This window comes from Canis lupus, chromosome 30, assembly GCF_011100685.1.
Source record: "Canis lupus familiaris isolate Mischka breed German Shepherd chromosome 30, alternate assembly UU_Cfam_GSD_1.0, whole genome shotgun sequence".
Classification (NCBI taxonomy): domain Eukaryota; kingdom Metazoa; phylum Chordata; class Mammalia; order Carnivora; family Canidae; genus Canis; species Canis lupus.
In genome coordinates, this window is record NC_049251.1 from 29,299,550 (window position 1) to 29,322,464 (window position 22,915).

At 39.7% G+C, this 22,915-nt stretch overlaps 1 protein-coding gene across 1 annotated transcript in view; it reads left to right on the forward strand.

The window, feature by feature from the left end:
- Positions 1-21,067, forward strand: part of TRIP4 (thyroid hormone receptor interactor 4) — a 57,436-nt gene extending 36,369 nt beyond the window's left edge. The window contains 2 exon segments of the mRNA XM_038580706.1: positions 12,441-12,543; positions 20,766-21,067. Of these exon segments, the coding sequence (XP_038436634.1) occupies positions 12,441-12,543; positions 20,766-20,833 (171 nt within the window). The 3' untranslated portion in view covers positions 20,834-21,067.
- The last annotated feature ends 1,848 nt before the right edge of the window (positions 21,068-22,915 follow it).

Below are 22,915 nucleotides of genomic sequence, written 5' to 3' on the forward strand. Positions count from 1 at the left end.
AAAATATGTATTCCTAAGGAATCATGAGGGCTTTGTCAAACCAACAAAGAAGGGGAACTGTGTCTACCACAACTAGCCTAACCCTAGGCAGTTCTTTAAAATCACAGCTCACTTGAGTGAAATAGGGAATGTATTTTCAGAATTTTTGTCTAGAATATTTACTAGAATTTCTAGGTCAGAACAGATGTCTTTTTTTTTTTTTTTTTTTTTTTTAAGATTTGTTTGGGCAGCCCTGGTGACTCAGCGGTTTAGTGCTTCCTTCATCCCAGGGCCTGATCCTGGAGACCCAGGATCGAGTCCCGCATCGGGCTCCCTGCATGGAGCCTGCTTCTCCCTCTTCCTGTGTCTCTGCCTCTCACTCTCTCGGTGTCTCTCATGAATAAATAAATAAAATCTTAAAAAAAAAAAAAAAGAAATTAGTGAATCTGTAATTCACAGCATTGCTTACTTCCCCATTAGTTAAAAATCTCTATTTAAAAAAAAGATTTATTTATTTATTTAGAGAGAGAGAGACAGGGAGAGACACAGGCAGAGGGAGAAGCAGGCTCCATGCGGGGAGCCCGACGTGGGACTTGATACCGGGCCTCCAGGATAACGCACTGGGCTGCAGGCGGCGCTAAACCGCTACGCCACCGGGGCTGCCCAGAACAGATGTCTTTAAGTTGTTTTATAACCAAAGTGTCAAGTGCTCACTTACTAAGTTGAGGACAACCAATGTATGTTTTTTAATAATCGAGAAAGCATTATACTTTCTACTGAACTTACCCCGAACAGAGGAGGGGAATATTAACACTTGTCTATGGATTTATGTAAGTTCTTTAATGTTTAGCTTTTCATCTGAAAATGAACATAAAATTCTTAATATTTTTTAAAAGATTTTTTAAAAAATTTATTTGTGAGAGACAGAGAGAGGCAGAGACATAGGCAGAGGGAGAAGTAGGCTCCCCAAGGGGAGATTTATTGATTTATTCATCAATAAATACTTGAGTGCCTACCATAAATCAGACATTGTTTTAGACACTAAAAGAAACGAGAAGGTGAATCAGCTATGGGTTCTGTCCTCAGAATATTTGAAAGACCACTAGATAGATAAAATATGAATGTAAACAAACAAATACAAGATAAAAAGCAAGATAACTGTCTTGAAAAGTAGAATGTCTCTGAGAAATTTAAAGGAGGGAAAGATTGCTTCCAGCTAGGAAGGATCCCGAAGGACTTTATTAAGAATATGGCTTTTAACGGGTGCATGAGTGACTCAGTTGGTTGAGTATCTGCCTTCGTCTTGGGTCTTCACCTCAAGGTCCTGGGATCTAGCCCCGTGTCTGGCTTCCTGCTTGACGGAGAGTCTGCTTCTCTCTCTCTCCCTCTGCCCCTTCCACCCACCCCAACACCACCCTGCTTGTGTTCTCTCTCTTTCAAATAAATAAATAAATAAATAAATAAATAAATAAATAAATAAATAAAACGTTAAAGAAAAAAAAGAATATGACTTTTGAATTAGCCTTCAAGGGTCATAATAATAAAATCTATCACTTTATGATCAGCTGTTATGTGCCAGTCCTATCATGTATGTTCTAATCTTCACAGCACTCCTTTCAGGATGAGTGAATTCAAGACTCAAAGAGTTAAAGTAACTTGCGTGCTGTCAGTCAGTAACTGGTAGAATTGGGATTGCTTTTCAAGTCTTCCTATTTAATCGATAGAAATGCTTATTCTAAGGAAAGGGACAAGTGTGAGGTGTGATGTTATGGGCCTGTCCAGAGAATAATAGCAAGCCAGTTTGTTGAGAGATGAGTTATGAGTGAAGTAGAGGAAGAAAGCAAATAAGAATGGAAAAATATGTTATGGTCAGATGACAGATAGCTTTGAATAATAGGCTTCAGAAGTAAGACTTTTTTCTGTAGTCAATTGTGAAATGGAAGAGGGGTATTTAGAGTGTGATCATGGCCTTGGTTTAGGAAAATGGATCTGGCTGTAACGTGGAAGATGGATTACAGTGAAGAGCCAGAAGGTGGGGAGACTAATGAGATGGCAGTTGTCATTCCAGGGTCAAAATATTTTTAAAGGTCTGTTCTAGGATAATGCCTGTGAAATGAGACAAGAGGGGGACAGATGTAAGAAGTTTTATGTAGGTAGAATCAATCACTTAATGTGACACCTTCATTTCACCTGTAAGTAAACCCAGGCTTAGAGTGAAAGTGGTCTGCTTGATCTAGAAGGAATCTGCTATAAACTTGCTGTCTTCTTGCAATCTGTTCAAGGCTTCTTGATTTGTCATCTAGTCTACTGTATGCACCAGGTGGCAAATTACCTCTCTAATTTAAGATTTTATTGCTCAGGATATTATATAATCATACATTCAGCAAGTATTTACTGACCATCTGTCATGTGCCACGCGCTGTGCTAAAGACTAAGGATCCATAGTTTTAACAAGACATTCCATCTTTCTGGATTTTTTTTTTTTAAGATTTATTTATTCATGAGAGACATAGGCAGAGGGAGAAGTAGGCTCCCAGGGAGCCTGATGCAGGACCTGATCCTAGGACCCCCAGGATCACGACCTGAGCCAAAGGCTTAACTGCTGAGCCACCCAGGTGTCCCTCTTTTTGAATCTTTAAGTTTGGAAGAGACCAAGACAAGAAAACCCAGCCATACTAATTACCGTATGAAAAAGGAATGCACAAAAGAGAAGCCCTAACTCCTAACTCATCTTGACTGGAGGCAGGGTGGGGAGGGTTAAGGAAGCTTCTTTTTTTTTTTTTTTTTTAAATTTTATTTATTTATGATAGTCACAGAGAGAGAGAGAGAGAGAGAGAGGCAGAGACATAGGCAGAGGGAGAAGCAGGCTCCATGCACCGGGAGCCCGACGTGGGATTCGATCCCGAGTCTCCAGGATCGCGCCCTGGGCCAAAGGCAGGCGCTAAACCGCTGCGCCACCCAGGGATCCCAAGGAAGCTTCTTAAAAAAATGTGAGTCCTGAATATACCACCCCATATCATGTCTCCATACTCCTGTCCATTGGGATAGTTCCTGTTCATCCTTTAAAACAACTTAGATGTCACTCTCTCTGTAGGGTCTTCCCAGACCTCAGTTCATTTTCTCCCTGGCAGGACTATATTACTTCCTTCTCTGGGCTTTGTGTTCATATTTCTATTACTGCTCTGGCAGGTGAGTTGGACAGAAAGGAGCAGATGGTTGAAATGTTTAGGAGGTAACGTCTATATGATTTGATTGGATATGTAAAGTGAGAGAGAGAAGTCTAAGATAAATGGGTTTCTGGCTCTGGCAAATGGGTGAATGGTAGTATCATTAGTCCAGAAGAGAATTTTCTTTTAAGGTAAATAATTTTAAATGACCTGTGGTAAAGAAAACCTATATTGTAGCAGTAAAAGAAAGATGTTCTGTAGTATGTATCTCCATACAAAAATAGATTTTTTTATGACTTAAAAAGCCAAATTAATTCTAGGAGTACCTGACTTGCTTAGTTGGTAGAGCATGCAACTCTTAATCTTGGGGTTGTGATTTGAGCCCCACATTGAGTGTAGAGTTTACCTAAAAATAAAATCTTGGGGCAGCCTGGGTGGCTCAGCAGTTTAGCTCCGCCTTCAGCCCAGCGCCTGATCCCGGAGACCTGGGATCGAGTCCCACATCAGGCTCCCAGCATGGAGCCTGCTTCTCCCTCTGCCTGTGTCTCTGCCTCTCTCTGTCTCTGTCTCTCTCTCTCTCTCTCTGTGTGTCTCTCATGAATAAATAAAATCTTTAAAAAGTAAAATAAAATCTTAAGGGGTGACTGGATGGCTCAATTGGTTAAGTATCTGCCTTCAGCTCAGGTCATGATCCTGGGATCAAGCCCAGCATCTGCCTCCCTGCTCAGTGAGGAGCCTGCTTCTCCCTCTCCTGCTCCCCCTGCTGTGCACTCTCTCTCAAATAAATAAATAAAATCTTTAAAATAATAATAAGACCTTAAGAAAAAATTTAATTCCACACACAGTGTTATGGTTGTTACAATTTTTTATTTTTTGGATAGTTTAAGATAGTTTAATCTGTTTCGTTCTCAAAGACAATGTCATTTTATGAAGGGATATTGTTAATGGTAATAGCACCAGATTGCTTGACGATGACCTTATGTTAATTGATATCAAAGGATGCTCTGAACTCTGCCTCAGAATAATTGTTCTCAGTTGAGTCAACCAGCCGTTGGGAGATAAATTCTAAAATTGTCAGTTCCCTTAACCCAAGAGTTTTAGCATTCTTTTTTTTTTTTAAGTTTGTTTGTTTGTTTATGAGATAGAGAGAGAGAGAGAAGCAGAGAGAGAAGCAGGCTCCATGCAGGGAGCCTGATGTGGGACTCGATCCCAGGACTTCAGGATTATACTGTGGGCCGAAGGCAGGCGCCAAACCGCTGAGCCACCCAGGGATCCCCGAGTTTTAGCATTCTGAGTTATTAGTCCCAACGTAGACTTCAATGGTTAAGGACCTTACAAGGTAGTATCTTTAAGAGCAATTTTCTTCTAGTTCTCACTAGTTTAAATTGGAGTAGAAGCCTGATAGATGAAATTTAAGACCAAAAGTAACTGTCATGTGTGGGTGATTCCCATTTAAGTCTTAAAGAGGACAGAAAAGCTATGAGGTTAATTTTATTTTATTTTTTTAATTTTAATTTATTTATGATAGTCACACACACAGAGAGAGAGAGAGAGAGAGAGAGGCAGAGACATAGGCAGAAGGAGAAGCAGGCTCCATGCACTGGGAGCCCGATGTGGGATTCGATCGATCCTGGGTCTCCAGGATCGCGCCCTAGGCCAAAGGCAAGCGCTAAACCGCTGCGCCACCCAGGGATCCATATGAGGTTAATTTTAGAGAAAGTATACTTGCTTCGGTTCTCTTGTGCATTGAGGTTCTAGCATAGGATTTCCAAGGGCACAGAAAGCCACAGTGGAAACTTACCTGTGAGTGGGATGGGACCAGGAAACTAATACTATGTGGCTTCAACTAGGTCCTTTTCCACAAATGACTCTAAGACCTTTAAGCTGGGGGATCCCTGGTGGCTCAGCGGTTTGGCGCCTCCTTTGGCCCAGGGCGCGATCCTGGAGTCCCGGGATCGAGTCCCACATCGGGCTCCTGGAATGGAGCTTGCTTCTCCCTCTGCCTGTGTCTCTGCCTCTCTTTCTCTCTCTGTGTCTATCATGAATAAATAAAATAAAATCTTAAAAAAAATAAAAGACCTTTAAGCTGCATATCATTCATCCCTTATTCTTTTCACCTGGAGAAAATATAAACTTTAGCATTGAGCTATAAATCCCCTGTCTTTGATACTGGGTACATGATTTTTTTTTAAAGATTTTTATTTATTTATTCATGAAAGATACAGAGAGAGGCAGAGACACAGGCAGAGGGAGAAACAGGCTCCCAGCAAGGAGCCCGATACGGGACTCGATCCCAGAACCCCAGGATCACGCCCTGAGCCAAAGGCAAACGCCCAACCACTGAGCCACCCAGGCATCCCCTAGGTACATGATTTGAATTGGGTACTAGTATATGAGAGTTCAGCGATCCCACTTTGGGCTGGCTGGCATGATCTTTATCTAACTCATCACACATAATAGTAGTCATGTTGTCAAAGCATCACAATCAGTATATTAGTCTGATGTGAGAAAACTTTTATCCTTTAGCAGCATAGGACTTGAGGTACTAGTTATGTGTCTTGTGAAACCTTGAATTGCTTTGAGGGAAAATGTAAACCAGAACTATTAGAGAACACAGTTGTTTGCAGGATATGCTTCTTTGGATCTGTGTGCTTGTGTCCTTTTTATCAGACTCATTTCCTTCTCTTTTTCTGAGTACTGTCATCTCAATATTCTTGGAGTTGGTTTTCAGCTAACTAGATTTCAGAGCCTGATTTCATGTCCTATCTAGTTCCCCAAAGTTCAAACCAAGAAAACCTACAGCAAATATATGTTCTTTGTCAATGAGTTCCTTCTTAACTGTTTGCTTTAGCTGTTAGTCCTCTAGAGAGAGATCTAAGACTTATAGGTCATCTGGGGATTTGTTGTGAAGAGTGACATCGTTTAGGAGTTACTCATCCTTTCAGGACAAGGACTAAATAAATGGAGGCTTGCAGAGTTGGTGAAAAATGGGCACATGGCTCTGAATTAGTAGTGACTGCTAAAAAAAACCAGTAAACTCTTTCCCCTTATGGAAATTGTAAAAGAAATGTTTTCTAGATGTCTGGTGAACAATTTCCCTCTGGAGAAGAGAAGAAAATGGCTGTTTAGTAGTTAATTACCTGTTATGTTAGACAGCTATGAAACTTATGAGCCATGAAACCCAACTGCCCCTCCTCCCCCCAGCAGGCTGGAAACCAGGTGACAGGAGTCATGTTTTCATAGGCAAGAACAGCAGCAACTTCCTGAGGAATCTGTTACTGAATTTGAATTGTTGCTTTGAGTTGCTTGGTTTTATCATCTACATTCCCTAACCTGTCTGTTGTGCTATCTTAGTGATGCTTCCTCTAGCATCCTCTCTAAATTGGTTATGATATTCAGTTTATTTACATTGTTTACAAATTTGAACCTCCTTTCTCTTAATTTACTTTTCTTTTTTTGCTTTTTTTAAATTTTTTGCTCTTAAAAAAAAAAAAAGATTTTACTTATTCATTCATGAAACATACATAGAGAGAGAGGCAGAGACACAGGCAGAGGGAGAAGCAGGCTCCATACTAGGAGCCCAATGTGGGACTCGATCCCGGGACTCCAGGATCATGCCCTGGGCTGAAGGCAGATGCTCAATTGCTGAGCCACCCAAGCATCCCCCCCCTTTTTTTTTTTAATGTAAGCTCTGCCCCCATTGTGGAGCTTGAATTCACAACTCCGACATCAAGAGTTACATACTCTACCAACTGAGCTAGCCAGGTGCCCCTAATTTAGTTTTCTCTCCATCAGCTACATTTTAGTCTTTTGACTTTCAGACCAAAAATCTCTTTCTTGTAAGTCACTGACTTGTTGGTGTTTAATGTGGTCCACGTTGCCCAGGACTCAGTTGCAGAGATTGTACTTTTCTGGAGATACTGAGGCTCTGCCAAACTGACTTTGTGTTAGTGCATTCTACTCCTCCCAATGCATAGGCCTTACTTTTCTTTATTCTTTGCAGGCTTCTTTGTTCTTCAGCTCTGTGTCTTGTAAGTTTCTGAAGTTCAGTAATAAAACTTGGAAAAAGGGATATTCACATAAAACTTGGATTTAGATCAAGTTGGGAAAGTTGATTTTAATGTTTATCATCATTGTGAGGCATGAATGGGTCCATCCCAGGAACCTCTTGTTCTATGATTTCATTTATCCATCATTTTCCCCATTACTTGACATTTGCTTATTCTGTTAATAATATGTCAGTGTAGTTAATATTAAACATAGGGCCTAATTGGCCCACTTACCAAGACACAGAAGTTCTAATTTAGCTTGAAGGATAACAGATTACAGAGTGCACCTGCTTTTACCCAGAGTTATAGTCCTAAGAGTCTGTAGTTCCCAGCATATGTGTATTTAGCATGGTTAAAATAACCTTAACACATGAGTTGATAAATTGTTCTTTCATTCAGCAAATATTTGATTGCCTACTCTGTGCTAGGCATGATTCAAGGTGCTGAGGAGTAAACAAAATAGACAAAAATCCTTGCTTCATGGAGCTTTCATCCTAATAAAGGGAAGCCAAATTTAAAAACTTAGGGGTACCTGGCTGGCTCAGTTGGTAGAGCAAATAACTTTTTTTGTTTTTTAAGATTTTATTTATTTATTTGAGAAAGAGTGAGCACGCACAAGCAGGGGGAGGACCAGAAAGAGAGGGAGGGGAAAGAATCTCAAGCAGACTCTTCCATGGGTGTGGGCTCAATCTTAGGACCCTGAAATCATGACCTAAACCAAAACCAAGAGTCAGATGCTTAACCAACTGAGCCACTCAGGTGCCTGGAGCATGTGACTATTGATCTCCAGATTGTGAGTTCGAGCCCGCATTGGGTGTAGACATTACTTAAAAATAAAATACTTTAAACATTTAAATAAGTAAATTAATTATATTGCACTAGGTTATGATAAGAACTGTAGGGAAAAAAAAAGGGGTTGAGAGTACCAAGTTTGTGAGGCGATTGGTGCTCTGATTTTATTTTATTTATTACTTTTAAAGATTTTATTTATTTATTCATGAGAGAGAGAGAGAGGCAGAGACACAGGCAGAGGGAGAAGCAGGCTCCATGCAGGGAGCCAGACTTGGGACCCCATCCCGGGTCTCCAGGATCATGCCCTGGGCTGAAGGTGCTGCTAAACCACTGAGCCACCCGGCTGCCCAGTGCTCTGATTTTAAATAGAATAATTAAATTAGGTAAGACTTACTGCTAAGTTGACATTTAAACAAAGTTCTGAAGAAAGAGAAAAGCCATGTGGATATCTGGGAGTGGGGAAGGTGGGAATATTCCAGGAAGAGGGAATAGGCAAGTGCAGAAACTCTGAGGCAGGAACAACCAGGAAGCCAATGTGGCTGGAGTAGAGTTTAAGTGGAGATAAAAGTAGTAGAAAAACGTGTCAGAGAGGAAATGGGGGGGGGGGGGGGGGGGGGGCAGACTGTCCAGGGACCTGAAGGTCATTGTGAGGACTTAGGCTTTTATTCTGAATGAGATGAAAAGCCACTGGAGAGTTTTAAGTAGAGGAGTGACATGATCTGATATATTTTTTTAAATAGTTCTGACTGCCCTATTAAAAATAGAAAAGAGAGAGGTTAAGGACAGAAACAGAGAGACCAATTAGGAGATTACTGTGGTAATACAGGGAAACATTATGATGGCTTGGACCAGGGAAGTAGCTGTGGAGGTCTTAGGAAGTGGTGAGATATTGAATATCCTTTGAAGGTAGAGTTAACAGTATTTCTCAGTGGGTTGGTTGTGGGGGTTTTGGCCTGAACAACTGGAAGGATGGAATAGTGAGTAGGCTGGCTATCTATCTATTCATTCATTGATTATTCATTTTAAAGGGGAGTATGGATAAGAGAGGGGCAGGTTTGAAAATGAATTCAGAATCTCTATTTTTAAAATTTTTATTTGTATTCTGATAAAGTATACATAACATGAAACTTACTATTTTAACTATTTTTAAGTGTACAATTCAGTGGCATTAAGTACATTTACAATGTTGCATAACCATCACCACTATCCATTTCCAGGACTTTTTCATCATCTCAAACAGAAACTCTGTACCCATTAAATAACTCCTTCTCGGGCAGCCCTGGTGGCCTAGCGGTTTAGGGCTGCCTGCAGCCCAGGGTGTGATCCTGGAGACCCAGGATCGAGTTCCACGTTGGGCTTCCTGCATGGAGCCTGCTTCTCCCTCTGCCTGTTTCTCTGCCTCTCTTTCTCTCTGTGAGTCTGTCATGAATAAATAAATAAAATCTAAATAAATAAATAAATAAATAAATAAATAAATAACTCCTCTCCCTCCTTCTCCGTGCCCCTAGTAACCTCTATTTTCTGTCTCATAAATTTGCTTATCCTAAGTATGTCATATAGGTAGCATCATGCAATATTTGTTCTTTTGTGTATGGTTTATTTCACTAAGTATGTTGTAGCATGTATCAGAATTTCATTCCTTTTTAAGATTGAATAATACTCCACTGTATGTATATACCATATTTGTTCATCCATCTATTGATGAATGAAACTATTATGAATAGTTTCATTTATGAATGATGGTGCTACATTGATTATTAGTTCTTTTTTTTTTTTAAGAATTTATTTATTCATGAGAGAGAGAGACAGAGAGAGAGAGAGAGAGTCAGAGACACAAGCAGAAGGAGAAGCAGGCTCCAGGCAAGGAGCCTGACATGGGACTTGATTCCTGGTCTCCAGGATCATGCCCTGAGCTGAAGGCGGCGCTAAATGGCTGAGCCACCTGGGCTGCCCCCTGCTTTTAGTTCTTTCAGAGATATACCTAGGAGTAGAATTGCTAGACCTTATGGTAATTTTGTAATTCTTTGAAATAACAAAAACTAAACTGTTTTCCACAGCAGCTGCACCATTTTACATCCCAACCAGCAATGCATGAGGGTTCTAACTTCACATCCTTACCAACATTTGTTATTTTCCATGTCTTTTTGTTTTGCCTTTTGTTTTATTGTAATCGTCCCATGAGCATGAACTAGTACCTCATTGTGGTTTAGATTTGCATTTCCAGGACCTCATTTTTTCCCAGTTTTACTGAGATGTAGTTGGCATGTAACATTACATTAGTTCAGGGTGTACAAGGGAATGATTTGTTATATAATATGTTGCAAAATGATTGCCACAATAAGTTTAGTTAACATCCATCACCTCTCATAGTTACAAATTCAGGGCCTTATTTTTTAACTCTGAGACTGAAGGTTGTAAAGGTAGAGAGAGAAGGGGTTTGAGGCCTGACCCCTGAAGCACTCGCAACATTTAAAGGATGGGGTGATGAGCAGTTGGTAAAAAGCAAAACCAAGAAGAGAATGATATCCTGGAAGCCAAGTGAGGAATGCGTTCAAGAATGAAAGAGATGAATTCTTTCAGTTTCTACAAATAGATCAATTGGGATGAGGACTGAGCATTGACCATTTGATATAACAACATGGAAGTGAATGATGATGACCTCTAGTTGACCAAGAATAATTTTGGTGGAGTGATGGGAGTGAAAGCCCATTTATAGTGAATTCAAGAAATAGAGGAATTTGAAGTAGGGAGCATACATAATCTCTTAGTAAATTTTGTTATGAAGACAATCAGAAATGGGGCAGTAGCTTGAGGGATGTGGGATCTGGAGAGATTTTGTTTTATGGCAGACATTACAGAAAGTGTGTTTAATGGGACTGAATTCAATAGAGGGAACATTTACTGATGCAGAATAAAGACAAGAGAATGACTGAAATGGCTTGCAGTTCTGAAAAAGCAGAGCCATGAGCTCCTAGCAGCACTGTCCTGTGCCTCAAAACTCTAAGACACAGAGGGGAGAGAGTAGGAAAACTGAAGAGGTGTGAATTGTGACTGCTGCTGTTGTGGCCTCTGTAGAATTCAGTTGAAAGATCTTGATGGCAGCCTCTGGTTTTATTCATAATAAGGCACCTCAACAGTAACAGCTGGAACCTGCTTTTCTTTGAGTTCTAAAGATCTAGGGGATAAGGAAAGAAGATTTTCCTTCTCATCTTTAGTCTTTTTTTTCAACTGTGAACATTTTGACCTTGCCTCTGAATATAATTGTGTCTGATACTTGATCTTAAGCTATGTTATATCAAAGTACATGCCACACCTGTCCCACACTGAAAGAAAGCCATGGTATGTGGGCAGAACCAAAAGGTGCTAAAAATCCCTTCTGTTTTCTCCACAGCATTACTTACCCCCTAGGACAGAGTGGTCAAGTGGTCAGTGAGAAAGTTTTAACTATTTATGTTTCCACTAGTTACAGAGAAATTTTAATTTTCTTATTTTACTGAAACCTCCATTTCTACTTTCGAGCCTTAGGTCTTTAGAGGGCATATCTTAGCAGATGAATAAGAGTGGAAAATAAGTTTATACCTGTGATGGTAGCTACTAGGAGAAAGGCTCCTTTAGTAAAGAAGTCTGACCCATAGTCATAGTCAACCTATGAGTCATATTTGTCAAACATGCTAAATACAAGACATAAAAGGTAGGAAATAATGAAATAACAAATCAGTTGGGCATTGCTAGAGAGCACTTTCTGCCAACCCTTTTGCCTGAAATTGTGATTGTGTGGCTAGCCTAGTCTTACTCTAGGTTCTGTGTCTGTCTTTGCAGAAGGAATACAAGTCCTAAGTACTCACACAGATTTGTGATGAAAGATCCAAAGGAGGCTTCTAAATAATTTTAAGAATTGCTCTACCAGTTACCTTTTCACCCTAAGTAAGTCTGGAATGCATCCAGCAAAACAGCGTTTGCATGTTCATACCTTTCAGAATGAATCATCTTCCTTCCTTTTAGTGAAAGAAGGGCTCTGTTGACTATTTCTGGCAGAATTTCCACAAATGTGCTATTTTTCTTAAACCTTCCAGTGTTTTACTCAAGTTAACCTGGGGGAGGGGTGCCTGATGTTCCCAAAGGAGACCTCTGAATCTCCCAACTCTCAGTGATTTATGCTAAAAGAGCACTCAGTTCTGATTCTTCTGAGAAAATATCAGGTATCCTTTTTTAAAAAAGTTCCCATTATAGGAAGTCAGAAATGGCAGGTAGTAGACTGCACAAGACTGCTGTGCTAAGGCCTGGGGAAAGGTGAAGGTTTGTTCTGGCTCATTGAGCGTAATCCTCTCGACCTGACTGAAATGGAGAGTGCTATCATCAGAATGTTGAGGTGAAATCTGGGACATCCTTTGATCTCCCTGAAATTCAATATTTGTCCCAACTAGTCTGAACTTGTTATTTTTATATTTCGCAGTATCCAGACATGAGTCAAGAATCTGATTCTCCATTTGTTTTCATCTGCACAAATCCCCAGGAAATGATTGTGAAGTTTCCTATTAAAGGAAATCCAAAAATCTGTAAGTCACAAGCTTTGATGGTCTAATTTTCTTTTTTTCTTTTCTTTTTTTTTTGTCTCGTGTCTCACCTGTTTAACTTTTTAAAAAATCTTCTCTTTTTACCTTGTTCTATGGCATCTCAAGCTTTGGAGGATTAATATAATTATATTTATTGATGATAACTTTAATATTAACTACAGTATAGCCTTCCAAAGTGTACCTTGATCCACAATTATGGGCATGCTGTTGAATCACTCTAAACTTCCATTTATGACTCCATTACATTTGAGAGAGAGAGGGACACCTGGGTGGCTCAGTGGTTGAGTGTCTGCCTTCAGCTCAGGTCGTGATCTCAGGGTCCAGAATCAAGACCCACATCCAGCTCCCTTCGAGGAGCCTGCTTCTCTCTGCCTATGTCTCTGCCTCTTTCTCTGTGTGTCTCATGAATAAATAAATAAATAAATCTTAAAAAAACATATTTTAAGAGAGAGAGAGAACATGCACAGGCACGAGCAGGGGGGAGGGGCAGAGAGAGGAGGAGAGAGAATCCCAAGCTGACTCCCTGCTGAGCACAGCACCCAAAGTGGGGCTCAGTGTCATGACCTGAGATCATGACCTGAGCTGAAGCCAAGAGTTGGATGCTTAGCGAACTGAGCCATCCAGGTGCCTGCAGACCCTATTACATTTAAAATCCTTCTTTGTAAGTCAAAAGAGTCTGCTTTGCTCCTTTGCACTGTTCATTCAAGGAAGTAGTAAGTGAATGCCAATGGCAATAATGATATTTATGCATTGTTCCTCAGTATTCAAAGAATAAGACTTAAGTTTGTGTCTATTTTTGAGTGTTTGGAGGCTCCACTTCCTGCTTTTCCTGTGCTTACTCTAGCCCTCTTGTTCTTCATTCTCTTTTTGAAACCTCTTGATGATTTATCTGTCTGTAACTTTTGCTTTATATATTTTTGATGATAGACCCTCTGCATATTCACTTCTTAATCACTTTATAGACTCTATTTTATCAACTTCCAACTCTTCTTCAACTCCCAGCTTCTCTTCCTCTGTGAAGTCCTACCGCAACCTCTTCTATTTGTTTTTTTTTTTTAGTTTGTTTGTTTATTTGTTTATTTTCATTCATTCATTCATAGACACAGAGAGAGAGGGAGGCAGAGACACAGGCAGAAGGAGAAGCAGGCTCCATGCATGGAGCCTGACGTGGGTCTCGATCCTGGGTCTCCAGGATCACACCCTGGTCTGAAGGTGGCACTAAACCGCTGGGCCACCAGGGCTGCCCCAACCTCTTCTATTTCAAAGCAATCTCAAGAAAAACAAAGTGGTGTCCTCTCTGTCTAGCTTTCTTTAAAAACAACCTCAACAAACCTTCCATTTGCTCATGTCAGTTACTATTTTGTGCCTTGATGACACAGCTTTCTCATGTGACTGGATGATTTGGGGGCATGCGTTGTCTTCAGTTGTATACTACTCTACCTCACCCCGTATCTTGAGGACCAACTAGCCATTTGATAAATGTGTTCTGTAGAGAAGTGCTTCTCTTTTCCTTTCTTTCTCTTTTTTTTTTTTTTTTTAAGATTTTGTTTGTTTATTTATTTGAGAGAACGAGAGAGTGTACGAGTTGGGGCAAGGGCAGAGGAACAAGCAGACTCCCTGCTGAGTAGGGAGCCCTATAACTCTTGACTGGATCCTAGGACCCTGAGACCACTACCTGAGCTGAAGTAAGACACTTAAACAATTGAGCCATCCAGGTGCCCTCTTAGAGAAGTACTTTTCACACTGTACTGCAAATAAAAATCACCTAGAGAGCTGTTAAAACACAGATTCCTGGGCCATCTCAGAAGTGTTACTGATGCTATTGCTCAGCTGACTACAGTTTGAGTAATACTGCTTTTGATCACAAAATAAAATGCTTGGAGTATGAATTTAGATTAATGTATATTCACGAAATTCAGGCAACACTCATGATTTATGAGACATATGTTCCTGAGATTCCTGCATATTAGAAAATCTGAACATTTTGCCTTTGACTTATATATATTATTTATTTCAGACTATATCCCAGCTGGTAGTTAAGTGGTCCTGGAATTTTTTTTCTTCCTCTCTACTATTTAGGATTTATTTTTTCTATTTATTATTTTTTTTAAAGATTTTCTTTTTTAAGTAATCTCTACACTCAGTGTGGGGCTTAAACTCACAACTCTGAGATCAAGAGTTGCTTGGTCCACTGACTGAGCCAGCCAGATGCCCCTCCACTATTTAGGATTTTTTTAATTAATTAGTTTATATTTTATTTTAGAGAATGAGAGCTGGGGATGGGGCAGAGGGAGATAGAGAGAATCTCAAGCCGACTCCTTGCTGAGCATGGAGACCAACACAGGGCTTGATCTTAAAACCCCAAGATCATGACCTGAGCCAAAACTAAGAGTCGAATACTTATCTGTCTATCTATCTATCTATCTATCTATCTATCTATCTATCTATTTAAAAGATTTATTTATTTATTTATTCATGAGAGACAGAGACGCAGGCAGAAGGAGAAGCAGGCTCCATGCAGGGAGCCTGATGTGGGACTCGACCCCGGGTCTCCAGGATCACGCCCTGGGCCCAAGGCAGGCGCTAAACCGCTGAGCCATCCAGGGATCCCCAAGAGTCGAATATTCAACCAGGTGAGCCACCTAGGCACTCTTCCACTATTTAGGATTTAAATCTCTCTTTTTGGGGATCCCTGGGTGGCTCAGCGGTTTAGTACCACCTTCAGCCCAGGGCATGATCCTAGAGACCCAGGATCGAGTCCCATGTCAGGCTCCCTGCTTCTCCCTCTGCCTGTGTCTCTGCCTCTCTCTCTCTGTGTCTCTCATGAATAAATAAATAAAATCTTTTTTAAAAAAAATCTCTCTTTTCTTCTCTCTCTTTTTTGGTTGTGGGACTCGATCCCTCTCTGTTCCATTATCACCTTACTTTAGGTACTGATAGTAGCACTGGTGGCAGCAGGGAAAGATTTTAGGTTTTCTCTCCCATACCCAGTGCTACTTGACGTTTAGTCACCATAAATTTTTCTTAGCTTCCTCCCCTATCTTGGTTTTTATCTGCTCCTTAAGCTCCTGTGAGAAAATGTACTGTGTAAACAAAGTTTAGATATTTCTCTGAAATGTTTTACTCCAGTACTTTCTCTACCCAGAGATCTACCTTCAGTACATATATGGCCTCTGTTTTTCTTGATAAGGTTTAATGAAGTAGGAGTGCGGGGAGTGATGCTCTTAGGAGTGAGCTTTAGTTAAAAAAAAACAAAAAACAAACAAACAAACAAAAAAACAGGAGAGAGCTTTAGTAACCTCTTGTCTTTTCCTCATTGTTTTTGTTCTTAAAAACTTTAAAAAGCCATAATGGACTTTATGCTTATTTCAGGGACAGCAGGACTAGAGAGAAATTGTGAGACTGTAGCTTCTTCCATAGTGGGCCAAAGTGAAACATTGGTCAGAAATAATAGCAAAGTTTAAAGAATAAAAGGAAAGGATGGATTGACCAATCCCTATGTGTCTTAGAAAAAAAAAAAATATTGTTTAAAGTAGGCTCTGTGCCCATCATGGGGCCTGAACTCATGACCCTGAGATCAAGAGCCACATGCTCTACAGAGTGAGCCAGCCAGGCTCCCCAGAAAAAAAAAAAAAAAAACAACTATTGAGGGCACCATTCTACCTGAAGATTTAGTTTGGTGTGAAGTTTCTTTCTTTTTTTTTTTTTTTTAAAGATTTATTTATTTATGACAGACATAGAGAGAGGCAGAGACACAGGAGGAGGGAGAAGCAGGCTCCACGCTGGGAGCCCGACGTGGGACTCCAGGATCGCGCCCTGGGCCAAAGGCAGGCGCTAAACCGCTGAGCCACCCAGGGATCCCTGGTGTGAAGTTTCTATTCCCTGTAACTCTTCATTCCTTCATTCTTCATTCCTCTAAACCATCTCTAAAAATCTTACACTCAGGTGTTATATGCAACTGATGAATCAGTAAATTCTACTCCTGAAACTAAGAATACTCTATATGTTAACCGAATTTAAGCAAAAAATAAAAGTAAAAATAAAAATCTTATACTCTGCCAGAACTTCCTTACCGTAGGCCAAAGCTTACAGCTGGAAAAAGTCTTTGCTCCCACTGCCACAGGCAAAAATACGTACTTAGCTCTTAATTTTTTTTTTTTTTTTTAGATTTTATTTATTCATGAGACAGAGAGAGAAAGGAGAGACACAGGCAGAGGGAGAAGCAGGCTCCCCACAGGGAGTCTGATGTGGGACTTGATCACCTGACCAGGATTATGCCCTGAGCCTAAGGCAGATGCCCAACCACTGAGCCACCCAGGCATCCCTTAGCTCTTAATTTGAAATGCTTCACATTTTCTTCTAGATATATCATTACACTAAGTGGTTAAGGTCCATAGTATTAATATATTCTCTTTCAATTACAGCCCTATGACTTACATGCTTTTATTCTTGTTTTTTGTTTTGTGGGATGGCCTAGGAATCTTCTATAAATCAGTTCTATGAGATATATTCCAAGTTCTAAACTCTCACTTGCAAATAAGCTTTTAGAAATTTATCTGTTGTACCACATGTATATATGTATATATATATATATATATCTATATGCCTTGAAGTTATATATATTTTTTAATTTTTTGAGTATAGTTGAAACACTGTTACATTAGTTTCAGGTGTACAATGTGGTGATTCAACATCCCTATATGTTATGCGGTGCTCACCACAACACAACCAGTAGCTACCACCTGTTATCATACAATATGATGACAATACCATTAACTATATTTTCTGTGCTGTACCCTTTCATCCCGTTCCCTATTCATTTCATAACTGGAAGTAAAGGGATGTATTTTAATTTGTGCTTTTGGACACATAAACTTGAGCTTGCTTAACCTGGGGATAATTATGTTTTCTTGAAATTGAAATAATTCAGAAAGGAGCATTGTGCAATATGATATCACTTGGCTGTGTGTCTGCTCAAATTAGGAAATGCAAAAAAGTATAGTAGAATATCTAGGTTAAATGCTCAAAGAGATAAAGGAAATCGTTTTACTTTAAATGAACTACATGCTCTATAAACTCATGCAAATACTGCCTTACATGTTATGCAAAGCATGTGAAAATCCGTACGAGAGTTATATCGATTGATTCCAAATACTTTTTCCCCTTTTAACTTCTTGTCCATCTGCTGCACATGCATTTGATTTTCTTTTAGGTACCTGATTGAGGATGTGGTTAACACTGAAATGCTGCAGGTACTAAATATAAAAACATTGGGGAAATATCAAAACTTTAAGAGAGTATACTGTATGTTACTGTAGTTAACTGCCCAGATCCCAAGTCTTCAAAGACAAGGCTGAACTAGAACTCAGAGTTCAGAGTTCCTGCAGTCTGAGGGCAACTGTGATGACTGCTTCTTCATGCTGCAAGAAGCCCCAGTCCCTTTAGTTCATGGCTTGTAGCTGACCCAAGAATTTCTACTATTGGCAGTCACTGTGGTAGGTGTTAGGGATGCAAAGAAGTCCTTACTTAAAATGAGCTCTCAGATTGCTGGCACATGTATGGTTTTCTTAGGCAGTCTAGGGGATGAAAGAATTTCTGAATCCCAGGGAATGCTCTGGAAGTCCTTTCTTCCTCTATATCTCTTTCCTACTATTAGTTTTAAATTTTATGACATCATCTCTGCAGCCAGGGATTAGTTTGCCTACCCATTGAGTGCTTTGCTCCTATGGGTTGATTTTGCTTGAGCTGGTCTCACTGAGAGCTTTCATAATCAGACTGGAGTTTTCCGTAGATTGTACTTGGAATGTTCTTAAACAGTAAAGTTTTGAGAGTGTCAAGAAGATAATGTCTCTTTTTTTATATGAGGAATCTGAAATACATGTAGTTAAAAGACTTGCCCAGTGTTGTAAACTGAGATCATAAGAAACAGTTCTGAAGCCTCAGTATAAATATGACCACCCTTACTTTTTCAGAAAACTGAGTTTATGAAGCACTTTAATATATAGTATTTCAATGAGTTATTGGATTAAATGACTTAGTGTTTATATAGAAAACTCAGCACAGTGCTTGGTGTTTAGAAAGCACTTAATGTTAGTTGTAATTCTCTCAACTTTGCAAGTTAGTAGGAATTTTTTCTTTCATTTTTCAGTTGAGTAAATAGGTTTATAGAAGTTGTTTTGGTCACATCTTTCTATCTCTGGTTTTCCTGCTTTTTTCACTTTATCAGATTGCCTCGGAAACAAATTATTCCAATCACATTTCATTTTTAGGGCACAGTATCATAGAGCTGGAAGGAGCCTTCTGTACTATGTAGTCCAATTTTCTCTTAGCATTGAAAAAGCTGAGGACAAGAGTGACTAGGTAACTTAACTTCCTCACGTATGGCTAGGTAGTCTCAAACTACAGCGAGGACCTCAGTCTTCTAACTTACTCAATGTAGAGAACTAGAAGTCTAGAGTCCTAGGTGGAATTCTGAATTCTGTCCTAGCTTGCCCTAAAAAGTTGAATGAGATGCAGTACTTCTTTATACCTCTGGGTACCACCATCTTTACAATGGATACTCTTATGTTTATCTGATATCTGCCAATTTTGGTTACTTAGTCCCTATGATTCAAAGGTTTTGAAATTTGTAATGTCTGCTTTCTTTAATTCATTTGATGAAAACATTTATTGAGCACCTACCATTTGGCACTCACTATGGTAGTGTTAGAGATACAAAGGCAAACATGCCTTGTAATAGGGCTTTTTGCCAGATTGCTGGCACATGTTCGGATTTCCAGCTGGGCAGCCTGGGGGATGAAAGACTCCTAAATCCCTGGGAATACTCTGTGTTCTAAAGCCCAAATTAAAATCAACAGCATTGTGACTATTGTGGACAGTGTTCAGGGCATTGCTTAGTGATGATTTCTGAGGAAGCCCAGAAAATAAGTAATGTCATTCCAGAGACAGGTATACCACTAAAGAGATGAGAAGGAAAAAGAAAACAAAATTTAAGGAAACAGGGAAAAACTTGTTAGGTTGAGGTTATTTTTCTCACAATCTTTTGCAGTAGTCAAGACAAATCAAGTATTCTTATTTTAGTTGGACAAAAGAGGGTATTGAAGTCTAGAGTGACTAAATGACTTGCCCCAGGTTTTGCAGCTAATTAATAACAGACAATGGTGGACTAGCACCTGGATCTCCTGACTTCTAGTCCACTGCTCCTCTTTCTTATATACTTGATTGCTGTAACAAATGAAAAAACATATGGGAGGCAGTTATGGGTGTGGGCTATAGTACACATGGCTGTCCTTGAAGGGAGGTTCCTTGTTTATTTGTTCATCTTTTTTGTTTTTTATGCAGAGACTAAACTGACCTGTTTTTGTTTCAGTTCAGTGTCAGTATCACTATTGACTTAACTGAGACTTTTTGTGGTGGAAAGCAATGTGCAATACAGACAGGAACTTTGTTAAGATTGTCTTCATGAGATGGATAGTTCCTAAGGCTGCTACCACTGAAGCAAATTCTGTCCTGGTAGATTTGAGGAGTCAGAGGTCAGGGACCACATCAGCGAAGTACCTCTCATTAGGGTCACCTGGGACAGGAAGGTTGCTTGTTTTCTAACTTTAACACTTAGAAGAGTCATACAGCCTATGACCTTTGCCCTTCTTAGCTGGTGATAGGGGCTCTTTGTCAGTAAAGCATTCATGTGGATTCTACTCCACTGCTGCAGGTCACTCCCCCTATTAAGTCTGAGGCAGCAAAGGGGTGAACTGAACTGCTTTTCTCACTGTGAGGGAGGTTCATGCATTATGCTCAGCCAGTTAACAGGTCAGAGGAATGAGTTTCCCACTGTGTGAAATGCTTTCCTTTATTATATGTGTGTATTCTTTAAAAACTTGCCTTAGCATCAGACATCCTGAAAAAAGTGGTGTTCCTTTTGCAGTAGCTACAAAATTTAGAAATATTAACTATTTAGATTCTTTCAGCAAATACTCATTAAATGTATGTGTGCGTGTGCCTAAGTTTGTGTGTCCTTTAAACAGTGTTCCCACTGCTTCCTCATTCTTACAGAATGAAACTCTGAAGTTTGAAAGTATCTGAGTCCTGAAGCAAGATAATTGAATGTGACAGGAACACAGTAACCAGAAGACCTGGGAGGCCATGAAAGATTTGCATTGCAAATATAAAAAATAAATAATGAGGCTTCTTTTTCTCCCTTACAGGGAAACTGGATTCCAAGATCCATCAAGGAGCAAAGAAGGGGTTAATGAAGCAGAATAAAGCTGTCTGACCCAGGAAAAAAGGAACTATACAGCATAGTGGAGTTTTGTGTACTAAAATTGCTATCCACTGGTCCTTTGGAATTGAAGCATTAGAAATCTAAAGGCTTGGCATCAGGCTTGATTCTCTCAGAATTTAAACTCTTACATAAATCTGTATATTTTTCTTAAAGAATGGGATTCTTTATGTAGTAGGTCAAAATCTTTGAATACATTATTTATAAAATGCTATTTTAAAAATTCTAGGTCTTTGACATTTCTCTCAGAATGGTATCAGAAGAGAAAGGACAAGTTGGAAATTACTTTCCTCTCTGAGGCTTGGATTTGAGGTTAGGAAAATTCTTACACAGGTTAACAATTTTTTTGAGAGACCTCTTGAATTTTAAAGTTTCTTTTCAAAGTAATAGCCTGATTGGAGTATTAGGATGTTTGAGGAATCCTATATTTAAGACAAACCTGTAATGTGGCAGAAAGGAGTGGTTTTGTTTTTGTTCTGTTTTGTGTTTTGCAGAAGGGAGTTTTAACAAGTTTTTTGCTCTCGTCCAGCATCTCTTGAAGTGAACAGTTTTCAAAAAGCTGAATAACCATTGGCAGTTTGTTTATTTTATTTATTTATTTATTTATTTATTTATTTATTTATTTATTTATTTATTTTTTTTTTATTTTAAAGAGATAACCTGAAGAGGTGCTGCCACTTTGTTCCTTAGTAGGACATTAGAGGGTCAGACTGGGAGGAGATAGAGTAGAATGAAACTGCCCTATTTATTGTTTTGGATATTGCAAAAGCATCACTTGGATGGGGCAATTAGAAACACACTAAAAAATAAAGTCCCTTCAGTAAATGCATTCAAATACTCTCAAATACTGAAACCCAACCCTTTAAACCATCCACACCTCAGGAAGCTATGAGGTTTGGAAAAATAGAAGGTTGATTTGAAATGAGATTTTCACTCATCAGTCTGGCCCCCACTTAGCAAAGCACTTTTTTTTTTTCTGAAGCTGTTCAGTAAGGCTGTCAGAATCTCAGTCGCTGGCATCCTCAGGAAATTCATGGTCTTAAATGTGTATGTTCTGCTTTTTATAAAGCACCACCACCACCACACGAGGGAAGTTGGATTCCCTCCAGCAGTTGTGTGCATGACTTAAAAAAGAGAAAAAAAAAGTACCCTGTGTTATGAAAAAGATTAATTTCCCCTTTCTTTAATCCTTCATATTCAGCATGTATTTGCATTGAAATGCCTCCACTCATATGCATTGATGTTCACTCAACTGTGAACCCTGCTTGTTGCATAGCTCTGGGCACTGGTTTTGTGGGGGCCTGATCATTCTGGATTCCCAGGGAAAACCCACCCAGTTCTCGTTCCGGTAATGCAGACATGCAGCATTCTCATTCTTTTCCTGTTCAGCTTCTATAGAGAAAGTGGAAAGGACAGCTAATGGAACTTCTTTGGAAGGCGGGAGTTGGGGGAAGGCTCATTCTGGTCTCCCGAAGACCCTAGTACTATTAATGAAGGCACACTAGGTTAATAGTTTACCAAGCAGTAGTACCATGAATTCTGCACAGAAATCGTCTGGTTTCCTGAATTCCAAAATAAAACCGAAAGGCAGGAGGTGAAGGACCTAGGGAACAACACGTTTTCTGCCTTTTTACGTGACTGACAGCTCAGCACAGAGGAGTCTGGATTGATTTTTTCACCTGGATAGATTGTGTGTGCATGCCTAAAGAAAAACATCAGGAGCTGCAAGAGTTCAGGTTATGCAACCATTTTGTGTGCTGTGATAAGAAAGTTTAAAAGAACATTACAAGTTTACAAGAACCCACCTCAGCATCCAAAATATGCAGCTGGAGCCACTAAGTAAATGGCAGAGTAACTTGGAAACTTCTTTTCATGGTTAGACTGTGAAAGCCTGTCTTTAGTTCACATGGTGGTGGTGTAAGGTCTGTCTTTTATTTGTAGGACACCGGGGAGGAAGTGTGGGAGAGACTGGGGGGTAGATGGCCCTCTGTTGCTCAGTGATGAATAGCATAATTTAAAGCCTAGTGGAAATTCTTAGCATCCTGAGTACAAACTCACCCAGGAATTGCCTTTCAG